Source organism: Solanum dulcamara, chromosome 12, assembly GCF_947179165.1.
Source record: "Solanum dulcamara chromosome 12, daSolDulc1.2, whole genome shotgun sequence".
Classification (NCBI taxonomy): domain Eukaryota; kingdom Viridiplantae; phylum Streptophyta; class Magnoliopsida; order Solanales; family Solanaceae; genus Solanum; species Solanum dulcamara.
In genome coordinates this window covers 4969134-4983240 of record NC_077248.1, presented here as the reverse complement: position 1 = coordinate 4983240, position 14107 = coordinate 4969134, and the positions used below count along the sequence as shown (strand labels likewise).

The window sequence follows — 14107 nt, the reverse complement described above, 5'->3', positions numbered from 1 at the left end:
TCGGCCCGTGGGTCATGAATTTTAAAAATATTTATTATATATATTTTAAGTAGTGTTTTATTTTGTCAAATCTTCAACACTAGGCAATTGAAGTTATTATAATGATGAATCTTTAACCTCTTTTACTTTTGTGTTTATGCCTAATTTCTCATTTCTCATTTCTTGTCTAGTTTATGAAAAAATGATCATGTAATGTATGTTGTTGTGATGAATCTTATGATTGTTGACTGTTGTATCATGAATGTTCTATTGTTTTGTAAGTCACTAAAGTGTGTGGAACTCATGGACATGTGAATTTTTGACGTATTAGTATTGTATTGATCAATGTTCGATGGTCTTTCTAAGAGGACGTCCATCTTTGGATTAAAGGGTCACCCCATCCCAACTTGCGACCTGGTTAGGGCTGAATTGGGCTATTTTATAGGCCCTTTAGTTAAAAGGGTCAGTCTGTCCCAACCCACTTAACTCGCTAGCTCTTTAGGGTTGGGTCAACCCGTTTTGACAGCTCTAGTTATCTTCTCGAACTGCACCAAAAAATTGTGAGGAGTTCTAGACGCGATAAGTATTTCCTTATGCATAGCTGGCTCCAAAGACATTGTATCGTTTCAACTTTATAATCAATAGTGTTTTCTCTGATGATATCTATAATTTCTTCTAAGTTTGGACCTCTAAATATGTATCATTTTCACCTGAATAATCTAACATGCTATTGACATTCATTTTATTGGGTAATATAGACTATTAATCATGACCTCACATTAATATATGTCTTTTTCACACGAGAGTTTATTTAAATTCTTTGAGGCTTCATCCCCCGAATGATATAATCAAAATTAACCTTCATTGAATTTCGAAAACCACTTTTAAATTAATAAATATTAATTTAACGATTAAATATAATATCCCTACAAAATAATAATATTTTATAGTCCCGATAATATTAATTTAGAGAGATTTTCTTATATAAGAATTTCAATTGTGTTTAATTTTTTACTTATTTTGTTAGCTAATCCAATGTATTAAATATACAAACTTACTGAAAATACATAAACTACTGATATTGCTGCACAAATAAAAGGCACATCATACCGTACTCTTTTTTATTAGAGTGCTATATTTTTTTGAATAAAAAATAATTATAAAATAATATTTTATGTATATCACACCCCAAGCTAGAGCATAGGAGTGACACGATGATCGGGAACCTGAAGGATTCCAACCAAGCCTCTTAGCATATATTGCATTCATAAGGTCAAGTAAGATATAATGAAATCCAATGGAAGAACAATCTCAATCATAGAAATCTAGATATGAACGAAGAAAACTCAAGTCATATGTACAAATGGACTACATCCACTCTATGTCTAAACATGCCTCTACATACTAGACGGGGGCTTAGGACAAGCATTTAGCTTACCCTAACATATGAGGAGTCAAAAGTAGCAATATGAAGAAATGTCTTGTCCTCGATGAATGAAGACTCACCAACTCTTTAGAAATAGTAGCAAAGCTCTAGCCACAAATAGGATGCATCGTGTGGTCATCCGTCCCTACATTATGATACGATGTAGGCAAATATGCGTCAATACATAGAATGTACTAAGTATGTGAGAAGATGCATGAACAATAAACATAGGACATAGTCAATATGAATCATGGATGTAAGACCAATATCTTTAAAACATGAGTAAAATCATGAAAGCATTAAAACATTTAAACTCATTGGTCAATGCATCAAAAATATCATCATCAATATAAGAAATTTATACCTTCACGTAAACCTTTTTGTGAGAGATACTGTTAACCGACATAAACCATGTGAGCTATAACATGTAGTCCTAATTTTTACCCATATATCGGAGTAAAGAGGGAGGCTACTCGTCAATATAGACGCTTAGATGCCTAAGTGGATCAACTAAGCTACATGAAGGATCGAGTCTCAACTATGAGTGACCCTTAAGGAATCTAGCCTCTACTACGGGCAATCCTTTATCCTACGGTGGCACGTAGTTATGGGACAATGGGATCTTACTACGAGTCTCTTGCCTCAACTACGATAGAGATTGCCTATCCCAAGTTTCACTCGGTGCTAGGTAAACTCTCAACGGAATAAACAAATCATAAGTCATAAAGTCAACATCATATAGAAGGGGTCATATTTACTACCCGTCCACTATGTACAAAAATACAATCATAGAGTAACTCCTTAATCATTAACTATGTGAGAGATTCTCCACCATCATTCATACTTAATTTGAATTTCATCATAAAAACTCAATTTATACTTTTCATGTATAAATTTCTTGTGCACTATAGTTCTCCACCATCATTAGCGCACTATAATTTCTTGTACTCTAACTTCTGTTATTATCTCTCTATTATTTTCTGTACTTTTATTACTCTATTTTATCTGTGTCGCTTTTGTTGTTGAGCCGATGGTCTCTCGAAAATAGCCGTGCTACCTTGGTAGGAGTAAGGTCTGCGTACACTCTACCCTTCCAGACCCCACGTTGTGGGATTTCACTAGATTGTTGTTGTTGTTGTATCTGTGTCGCTTTCGTTATTTGCGTTATTCGTTATTTGCTTTCTCATATTGCTTGGAACTTCTTAACCTTATCTGACTTTTTTTTATGTTTCTAATGAGCCGAGAGTCTCCCGAAAACAGTCGTCCTATCTTGGTAAGAGTAAGGTTTGCGTACACTTTACCCTCCCCAAATCTCACATTGTGGGATTTCACTAGGCTATTGTTGTTGTATACTTTTCATGTAACTTGCTTGAAAGCCTTATCAAATCATACTCATAATACATAGCTTATCGTTGGAAATCATAGCATAATGCATAAGACTATATGGAATCATCTTAAAATCATGTAACTAAATGGAAATCATGTTTAATCATATAGGACAATATCAATTAAATCATAATCGAGAGGATCCATTAAGGAATTTATGAACCCTAAATAGATTTATAGAGAAATTACTTGTAAATCATCAAAATTCATGCAATTGAATGGAAATTGAGAAAACCCATAAATTTACATACTTGAATTGGGTAGAAAAGTAGAGATTTATTTGGGTTCCATGGGTGGAAGAAATCATGGATGAATACCCACATACTTTAACTATCAAAGCCTTTCTTCTTGCGTTAGAGAATTTTTAGAGAATGAATGAGAGTAAGGAAATCTTGAAGAATGAGGGTAATTATAGGTTATGAATAGTACCCAAAAAGAGCCTAGATTCATTGAACTAGGAATGGAAAAAGATGAAAATATCCTTCATTAAATCTGGCCGGAGGACTCCATGACTGGCTTCTACAAATCGTCACCAACTCTACGGGTCGTAGACCCAATTTGTCAAATCCAAGTACACAAAACTGAAGCTACTGGAAATTGCACTTCTACCCTACAAGTCAAGTCTACGGGTCGTAGATACGACTCGTAGTACGACCCATAGAAGACTTTCACGCTAGGTCAAATTTTTTCTTCCTTAGTGCCAATCCTACGAATCCATCCTACGATCCGTAGAATCCTCTACGAGTCGTAGGTCGACTCGTTTAAACTGGCACAGTCCAAAAATCATCAAATTTCTCTCGTTTTGACTTTTGAGCTTTCGGAGTCCTACAATATATATTATTTATCGGTTCAGTTATTTCTTCAATTTTTTAAAACAAAATTCAAATTCAAAATCAAATATTATCGATTTTTTCAAGAATAAAAACCAAACCAAATAAAAATGGATTTGATTTTGGGTAATTTTTGCCAATTACCAATCAAAATGGTCAAAGTACACCAATTTTTCCTCATTTTATTAACAAGGGCTCCTCTCGTGTGGATAAGAGCTGGTACTGTTTCTCTAGCTTAAATCAATCGAAACCATATGAGCACCCCCACCCCCCTTCTCCCCCGCACCCCCAAAATTCCCAATTCTCTCCGATTGCTCAGTTTCTAAATCGCCGATCGAACTAAAATTTCATCATTTTATTTAATATTACTCGTTGCATTTGAGCTTCGATTTAATGTTTCTTGTAATTCTGATACCATTGATGTTAAAAAGTAGTATATGTTTAATTTCCGGTTTTTATTTGCCAATTTGTGATGTAATTCGTGTAAAATAGTTTGCATTTTTAGGGTTAGGGTTGGGTTTTTGGTTTTAGAGATGAAAAGTTCTCGTAGATCATGTTTGGAACCAGGTATAAAGAAGCCCAGATTAACCGAAGATCCTATTGGAACCAATCGCAGTTCAAATGGAGGGAGTTTTGTACCACAACGGGAGGCGAATTCGGGCTCTATTGCCTCGAGATTTCGGGTAATTGACAGCTGGGAAGATCCCGAGGACAGTGATTCACTCCGTGGACCTTACCAACAACAGCAGGTGCAGCTTATCAGCGAATACAAGAGAGCTTTAGCTGAGCTCACCATTAATTCCAAGCCAATAATCACGAACTTGACTATTATTGCTGGTGAAAATTTGCGCGATGCGAAGGCGATTGCTGCTATTATCTGCGGGAACATTCTTGAGGTGATATTCCGGTTTAAGTGCTGTTCTGTGTATGTTAATTGACTTCAATTAGTGTTCAGTAGACATTATGACGATAAATTATTTAGATTAGTGTAGCTGGCTTATTGTAAATGTGAGTGCATAGTGAAAAGTAGAGTGCACAATTTTGTAACAAATATGGATTTAGGTGAAAGAAAATTGGCTGTGGAAGCAATTTGGTCGTTTACTTTAATATATAGTTGATTCTGTATGGTGATTGTAATGGTATGCTTATGAGATCAGTAGTCAGTCACAATTTCTTTGCTGTGTTTACGAACGTTGAGTGATGAGCAAAAACAAAATTTTAACTGTGATTATTAGCAGTAATCAATTGTGTAAGCGCTTGTGGATACAATTTAGAGTTTTTTGTTCAGACTTGCAAAAGCTATCTCATCTGCTGAATTCCAAGCACTATTCGTTACCGCTTGGTTTTAGACAACTCAAGGTCCTTTCAACTCTATTAATCTTGTTAGATATTGGAAGGGCAGCATCCAACAACAATTACTAGGTGGTTTCTTTTCATATGTCCAAGCACCCGGAACTTTGTGCTTGTGGGAGGTAGCAGGTACCCCGTGAAATTAGTTGGGGTATGGGCAAGCTGGCCCGGAGAACTATGGTTATCAAAAAGGAAAAAAGGCAACTCCCAGTCTTGCTTTACTTTGAACAGTGAAAGGGATGCTCCAGTCGCATAATCGTGAATCAGTTCTTATTACTTGTCTAGTAATTGAATTTGTTGGGAACATGTCTATAAATAATTCAGCTACATAGAGCATCATTGGGGCCTGTTTTGCACACTTAACCTGTATGAAGGATGTATGCAGGATAAATTCCTTTTCTTTTATTATTTGTTCAAAAAAGTATTGAAGTGCTCTCCATGATAAAAGCATATTGTCTCAAATAATGTTGCTTTTCTCAATTATGCAATTTTCTCAGCCCATTTATTTTTGAAAGAAGTTGATATTTCTATGTTTATCTCGGATCTTTGGGTTTTAAAGGGTAACTAGGGATCTAATTTCCAGCTGTCTTATGGTACATGTTAGTAAATCTTTCTCATCAAATTGACTTATGTTGGAGTTGTAGGAAATAGACCCTATGATGCACCTTCAAGTAATTCTAGCGACACCTCTGATTCTGAGAAATTCTTGTGATACCAAACTGAGATGGAGGAATCTTGTTGGGACAATATCATATGATAATCATAAGATCTTTCAAATCAATGTCTCTCTGCGGAAAATCTTCTTTGAGTACATGTTTTATTGAGATCTCAGAACCTTAGTTTCACTTGGGGCTAAGTTTTGCTTGTCTTTTTACCAAAGACAGTAAACCTCATAGCTGCTAAACATCTCGACAAAGAGGGTCATTAATTCTGTTACATTCTTGAATCATGCGATCTCGCAGTATTTTTTATTTTTCTGATACGGTAGCTCATGACCTAGAAAAATACCTCCAACTCATCACTGTTCACTGGTTGCTGGACTATTGCTAAGTCTTAGATCCCCTCTTCGCCTAGATTAGAAGGATAAGATTAAATGCACTCTTAGCCCCTATCAGCTCTGATCTTGTTTACCTGAATAACCCTTTTAGCAAGAGTTGATGTTGTCTTGAAGAATCTTTGTTCAATCTCTGGGTGGTGTCTCAAGTACTCTAACTCAGCATAAAAGTAGGGTTCTCGTACCTTTATTTCGTATTTATGGTCCCAGTTATGTCTGAAAGAAGTTGCAGCTGCTTCATGACTTGTTTCAATAAACAGGTTTCTCACTCTACCGCTCATCAAAAGTCTTGGATTCTTTAATCTTTGAATGGTTATTCTCCTTGTAACATTAAATTGCATTGGGAAAATAAGGACTATGCAGGTAAAACTAGTTTACCATGCTGTTTTAGTTAGTTCGGAATCGAGGCATAGTTCTTCTTCTGGTTGTAGGTAGTGGATTCAGTTGTTTCCTATGTTAACATGAGGAAGTCTTTGTTCATATAGGGTCCATCTTTCTGGATATTAGTTGTAGCTTGCTACTTGTGGACAGTGTAATATTTCAAATAGTATATGGTGATTCTTCAGCCATGTTACTGCTCAGTTTCTGTATGCAGATTATATAGACATGTATGAGTGTCCAGTAACTCCTTCCATCATTTTAGACTGACCTGTGTGACTTCACATTGAAAAGGGGCATAACAGTCTTCTCTGCCCTTCTTTGACTGATTATGCTGTCTATCTTGCTGTTTGCTTTTTGTCATCATTTTGAGAATTTGCTTTCATGCTCTTCCTTGCTTGTACTCTGTATCACCTGACTGTCGATGGCTATGACAAGCTCATGTTAATCTACCCTGAACATCATTTACAGATTCCTAGTGAGCAAAAGTTGCCATCTCTCTATCTTTTGGACAGTATTGTGAAGAACATCGGGAGGGATTATATTAAGTATTTTGCTGCCAGGCTGCCTGAGGTCAGAATTTGATCCATATGTAGTTCATTGAGATCCTGTTTTTTCTCTCTAAATTTTGTAGTTTCTTATGTCTTGCCTCTTCTCCTGAGAAAGGCTTTGTAGAATATTCTTGTCTGCTTTCTGGTTTTCATATCCCCCCCCCATGGTGTAATACACATCTGAATGGATGAAGATGTAGAAATGAGACCTATTCTGTCATCTACTCATCTCTTATAGAAGTAAATACCTGTAGTTTGGAAAGCGTGCTAATTGGTGCATAATAGGCTGTTTAAGTTTTTAGTCATTATTGGTTTTCCTTTTTATATTTTTAGGTTTTCTGCAAGGCTTATAGACAGGTTGAACCTTCGGTACACTCTGGGATGCAGCGCCTTTTTGTAACCTGGAGAAAAGTATTCCCTCCTCCGCAACTTCAACTAATTGAGAAGGAGCTTGGATTTACAACTGGTGTCAATGGCTCTTCATCAGGAACGCGTAGAGATGATTCAAAGGCTCAACAGACTGCACATAGCATTCATGTAAATCCCAAGTATTTGGAGGCAAGACAGTGCCTACAGCAACCAACCAGAGTTAGTATTTGCTATGCTTGGTTTGGAAAAGTTTGCAAATTCTGTTTGTTTTTACTATCAGATTTTGTTTTTGGAACTCTTATTTGGAGAAAAAAGATTTTGTTTTCTGAGCGTTTATGTTTGTGGAGCACTTATGATAGTGCCTGCAGTTTTAATTTTATTTTGGAGTTGGGATGAATTGTTAGGTAAGTGAACTATTGACCACTTGTGTAGTGGAGTCTAGATGGTAAAATATTAGTGGTCTTGCCGAGCACAAAACCGGTGTATAAAACTGAACTCGTGCTTGTCAAAGATAGTATAGATAATGTCGATCCCACGAGGATTGAGTTTCTAATATGCTAATTAGTTTTGCTTCTATTTGGGAAATCTGATATTTTGGAAATATGATTATAAAACTTAAAAATGATTGGAAAAAGAAATAATCAACAAAATTAGAACAAACACTTATAACATAGGGAGATAAATGAGTTGAGTCAAGAATCCACATATGGAATAACTAACGATTTTCAATACCTTCATCAAACCTCGTTAAAATATGAACGTTTCTCATGAATACATTCAATTTATCTAATCCTTTATCATTATTGTAATCCTTTCGGTTATACAATTAATAGAAAGAACTAGATGTATAAAGATGAGAAAGTAGTGTTGAATGATTCCCTATATATAGAAACATATAGACTTCTCTTGAATATCTATGTGACACTACTAAGTTAAAATACCTATCCCTTCTAGCGAATAGAATCAATAAATATTCAACAAAAGAATATCATACACCCAATCAAATCAATGGAGAAATTGACATCTTGCAAGTAATAAATCAATGAACTCCTCAAGAAATCATTTGAACACATGAGATGAAAGGTAAATCAAACACTAATCAAACCATAGGTTTCATCAAAACTCAACTACGAGAAAGCTACTCCATAAATGGAGTAAAAACAACCCTAGAAAAGTTGAGAGTCGTCATGTTCATAACAAAAAGATTAAGAGAAGAAGGTTTAGACGAAACTCTAAATCTCTTGAATACTCCTTAAAAATCTTGAGTTTTCTCTTCTCTTCTCTCCTCTTTCTGTCAAAAGTTGTGTTTGTCTATAGTGTGCGGCCTCCTTTCCTTTTTACGTACCCTCCAAAGTCTATCTTTTCTATCCCCTCCTGCAACCCTAAAATAAAAGGGCTGGAATTTCGTACTCAAGTCGCAGTGACAGAAATTTTGACTGCTGTGACGGCAGGGCTGCCCAACAAATTCTGAAGGAGCATCGCAGCTATCAAAACTTTGACCGCTGCAACGGTCAGGGCTGTTTTGTGCCCAGTTATTCTTCAACCAATTTTTCTTCATTTCTTGCATCTCTTTCGCTTGAATCTTGTGTATTTCCTCCTCATCTCCTTCATTGCATATCTATCATCAAAACAATACAAATATGTAAGGAATTACATCATGTAATACTTAAAATATAGATACACATATAAATGTGATTCAACAGGTTTCAATACTGGATTTCTCATTGATGGGTGTACTTGTTTAATGATGTTTTGCCAACCTGTCATGTAAACTGGTTCAAGCAAGTAGTATCAATGCTTTGGCATGTTTATAAATGTCTCTGAGGATTTTCCTTACGCATATCTCTCCTGGTCATTTATCCTTATTATTGTGGTTTATTATGATTAAGGCAAAAGGATCAGCTGATGACATCACTCCAGGGGACATACAGAAACCAGAGAGAGCAGCCAGTCTAGGTTCTGGAAGATCTTGGGTCGATATGTCTACTAAGGTGTGTGATATGTATGTGTTTCTAACATATACATGCATGATTTTTCTATGAGTCTAAGCCAGTTGATTTGGCAATATATGCAGTGTGTTCAGAAAGAGCAGTTGAATGAGCGAATCCGCGAGAAAACTACAAGTGCAGCATATGGAGATCCTGAATATGTTTCTGATTTGTCAAGGGGTTCTGGCTTTGGATTAAGAATAACAGGTGAAAAGCTTAAGGAAGAGCAATGTGATAAATCTTGGTACAATTCTGCAAATGGTAAAATATTAAGTCAAAGAAATGGCTTGGACCTTAAGCATGGAGTCCAAAGTCTATCCCAGAATACTGCAAACTCTGATGCATATCCACAACCAACACACTCCCTTGCCAATCGAAGTAGTACTTTGATGGATCGGAGCTGGCAGAGTTCTGATGAAGAGGAGTATATGTGGGATGATGCCAATAGTGCAGATAAAGATCAACGGGCATCCGAAGATTCATATAAATCTGTAAGTGTAAGTGTTTACCTGATTCTGCCCCTCACGCTCCCTCCCAAAAGAAAAAGAAAGCAACCTGTTTGTTCTTCATATGCAGTGCATTTCCCTTGTAGATTTTGTTCCGGGTAGATTATCCCTTCTAAATTGACAACATTGCTGATTATATCCTTAAATTTTTTCAGCAATATCTAACCTATTAGTGTAGTTTTTACATCCAATTCAAAATGTTCACTCTCGAACTACAGGGATCTGATACCTGGCTTTCTTGGTATGAGAAGTTGGTTATGTAGGCTGACAACCTTTTGTGTAATTTTCGCATTACACAACTAACTTCAGTTTTGAGTAAGACTACTAGTTGTCAGACATGAAAAGAAATTTTAATCCCCATCTTTCTGATCCTTGTTGCCCTCTCTCTCTCTATCCCTCCCTCCCTCCCTCTCTCTCTCTATTGAGATCTCAAAGCACGTTTTGTGTACCTCTCTACCCTACCAATCTACTTATTATCTTATATCTATGAGCTTTCTTCTGACCTAGGGTGAACTGAGGATGAATCCTTAAGTAGTTCCCCAGAGAAAAGTTGGCTACCTTTGTTATAATCATGCTTTAATTTTATTGTGGGGAGGTTTTTATTAATTGGACGATTGGATGTTTGTCCTATTTTTTAATGAACCTCGCCCATGGTTTCTTGTCTTGTTCTTTTGGTCTGGCGTTTCTGCAATGTGAAATTGTGAATAGACAGCCTCTCTATGCTAGTTTGGGCAATTTATCTTGTTATTTGCATGAATGTACAGGGCTTAGATAATCAACATCCAAGACCCCAAAGTATGTTTAGGTTAAAGGCTGAAAGTGAAGCCTCGGTTGACTCTCTTTCCAGAGAAGACAAAGGCCAAGCGTCTTCCGAGAATCAAATGTCATCGATGTGGTCAGATGAAGCTAGGCATTTGGCTTCTGTTCGGAGTACTCCAGATCATCCAAGAGGTTATCTAACCTCTTTCAGTGGGTTGTCAGTAGCTACAAACTCCATAGCTGGGAAATCTTTCCAGTCACAGAAAGGTTCAAGTCATGTGGGGACACCAAGTCTTGGAATAGCAAAGACTGCAAATGGATCCAGGCGACCCATGATGCAACCACGAGAAATTCAGGGAGCTGCCCCTCCATCTTTAGAGTCAGCAATGCGTCATCTTCCTCCGTCTCCATCAATCTTGACTGGCAATTTCAATCAAGTAGCTAACAGTCTTACTACAGAGTATCATACACAGACGGAATCTCATGCAGATCCAAGAATGTCTCAATTTTCAAGGAGGTCAAATTTAGATCCCCGTAACCAAGTCTCCCAGGACACTCTGCCAATGACATCTCAGAGTGCTCATTTGGTTAGTTCACAGATATCACAGACTCCAAGATATAATCCATCTTCCTTGATGTCATCTCTTCAAGAAGAGCATCATGTCCCCTTTCCTCAAAAAATCCAGCAAGAAAGCCCTGAGTCTGAATTTTCCATTCACACCCAAAAGTCAATAGTCACTCAACTTTCTGGTTTAGCTGATCATTCTGGCACTGTGCCTTCCATTCTTCCTGGCTTTGAATCCTCAGGACAAACCAGTATGAGTAGTTTGTTGGCTGCTGTTATGAAGAGTGGAGTACTTGGTAGTAGCTCTAGTGTCGGCACACCACTGAATTCTCGTGATAAGGGGCCTCTGTCATCCGAAGCCGGTGCACAGCCTCCTCTACCAAGTGGTCCTCCTATCCATTTCTTGTCATCTGGACCAAAGACTTCACCTTCTGTTGCGAGCGCACAATTAGACAGAAATGCTTCAAATCCCCCAAATTATTCCCAGAGAAATGGAGAACAACCACGACTGCCACCTGACCCTGCTCCAGCTTTGGTAGATAGTGAATCATTGCAGGCTCCAAATGTGGTTAATTCTGCTTCTAATCCCGTTGCAAGACTTTTGAGTTCATTGGTGGCAAAGGGATTGATATCTGCGTCAAAGGAGGAGTCTCCAACTTCAACTCCTCCGCCTACACCTCCACAAACTCGGTTCCAGAGTCCTCCTGCAAGCATCAGTTCAACTCCTGGTGTATATGCTCCAGTTTTCTCACCGGCTTTCTCGTCTCCAAAGGATGAACTGTCTCTCTCTAAACCTGCTGCTAAAATCCATGATGCCTTACCTCAGTCCAACAAAGAAGAGAGAGAAGTTGCATTTAAACCAGGTGTAATTCGGGAGTCCAATCCTGGTGTCATCAGTGAACTTCTTGATGACGTTCCACATCAATGTGGCATATGTGGTCTTCGACTTAAGCTCCAAGTGCGACTTGATAGACACTTGGAATGGCACGCATTAAGGAATCCAGATGGGAAATTGTTGCATGGTGAAAGGAGGTGGTATTTAAATTCTGGGGAATGGATTGCTGGAACCGGTAGCGTCCCACACTGTGGTATATTGGCAGGACCAACTGGAGTTTCTAGCAAACTATCAGAATGCACTGAGGTTATGGTTCCTGCTGATGAAGGTCAGTGTATATGTTTCTTGTGTGGTCAGTTTTTTGAAGATTCTTATGACGAAGAGAGTGACAAGTGGATGTTCAAAGGAGCTGTTTACATGAACAATTCATCGAACGAAAGTGGTATTCAGAATCCTATAGTCCACAAGAACTGTATATCAGAAAGTTCTCAAAATGGGATGCTTAAGTATGATATAAAATTGGTACGTCAATGGTAACCATACGTTTTTTCTTTGACATGTCTGATCTATAAAATAAAAAATGAGGATGGTTGTGTAGATTCAACTCCTAGTGACCGATCTGATTTAATTTGTGTTGTATTAACTATATTTAGTATAACATTTTTGTGCTTGATTGAACTGTGTATAAACAAATTTGGATAATTGTTGTGTTGAATCAACTCGGTGAAAGGGTGTCATATAGTTTGTATTGTATTTTTGGTGACCTTTTGGTGTTTGATGTGCTTTGTATTTGTCATAAATAAGCTTGTTGAGTTGTTTCACTATATGCTATTGAACAAGGATAGATTTGTCATGTCAGCATGCCTCTGGTACAGTATTTGTCATGTCAGCATGCCTCTGGTACAGTTAAATGTACAGAATATATATTTCTTCTAGGATTAACTCTGCTTGTATTTGAATATGATTCTCTAAGTGTCTGAATGAGGTCCAAATGCTTAGCTCCCTTACACTAAGTCATCTTTTTTATCTTCTGATTCAGTTCTCGGTGCTTATTGGTTAAGATATCGGTTGAGTTCCCTAAATAGATAACTTCTGTGGCCTAAGTTGAAAACTGAAACTCAGTGGACTGACATAAAGACGATGAATCTTAATGCAGAGAGTTTCTGGGGATCCATCATTCCTTTTATTATGCCTAGGACTTGCCAACTTTCTTTATTGTGCTTGTCGTAGTTGATATTGTTCTTTGGTATTTTTTTTCTTTGCCCAAGTTACTGTGAGCTGTGAGGCTGTGATTACTTCCTTGCTTGATTGGATTAGATATCATTACTTGACTTATATTCGATACCACTGTTTCAATTCGCAGGAGTTGAAAGCCTGATTTCTTGATTTGGATTAAAAGGAATTGCACGGGGTATGCTAATTCAAGGTATCCAGGTTCAGTACAATTTACTTGTACTGCTTGTGCATCTTCCTTGTTAAGCCTCTTCTAGGCTTTCCTTTAAGTGATAATGAGATGACAATCTTACATTTTTGGCATCATGTTGTCCGATTTCGGTTGAATCCTTTGTATCTTACATTGTCCTGAGCCACATGGCGGAGGTAGAAGCCCATATGCGGTTCGGCTGAACCCATTAGCCTTTGCTCAAATAATGTATGTGTTAGAAAATTCATAAAATATGTACACATCAAATTTAGAACCCAAGTGCTAGTTATTAGCACTTGAAGTTGCCGTTCTAAACCTCAGAACCCATAAAGCTGAAATCACAGCTTCGCCTCTGCTGGGCAACTGTTGCCATTGAACCAAAATCATCGAGCTGCATTTCTATTCGAACTGCAACGTCAGAGTATGCCCTAAGCAAGCTACTGTATCACCTTCTCTATGAGCTATGGATTTAAGTTTAAGTAAAGCATTACATCTTGTCACTGGTTAGTGGCCGCAAAATAGTTGGAATTCTTCTCTTTATTTGGGTGTCCTGCAATCCCTTTTTATAGATGGTGTATTATGTGTATTTTGGATGTGAGATGCATAGTTAAATTTGGGATGCACTCTTGTTGTAAGTTCTTGCTTGATGTCCAATTCAAGCTGATGGTCCTATAAATATGGACCCGAATAGAGCTAAATCTAAATCGA

At 37.4% G+C, this 14107-nt stretch overlaps 1 protein-coding gene across 2 annotated transcripts; it reads left to right on the top strand.

Annotated features, from left to right (window-relative positions):
* Positions 1–3844: 3844 nt before the first annotated feature.
* LOC129875885 (polyadenylation and cleavage factor homolog 4-like) lies at positions 3845–14107 on the top strand. Of its 2 annotated transcripts, none has more exons than XM_055951109.1 (7): positions 3845–4517; positions 6875–6976; positions 7288–7542; positions 9213–9314; positions 9398–9808; positions 10582–12498; positions 13340–14107. In XM_055951109.1, exons 1-7 carry the CDS (start codon positions 4155–4157, stop codon positions 13352–13354), a joined length of 3165 nt encoding a protein of 1054 aa, XP_055807084.1. In that variant the 5' UTR covers positions 3845–4154; the 3' UTR covers positions 13355–14107. The 2 variants fall into 2 exon arrangements, with proteins under 2 accessions (XP_055807084.1, XP_055807085.1); XM_055951110.1 differs by having other exon boundaries at positions 3846–4517; positions 9398–9802.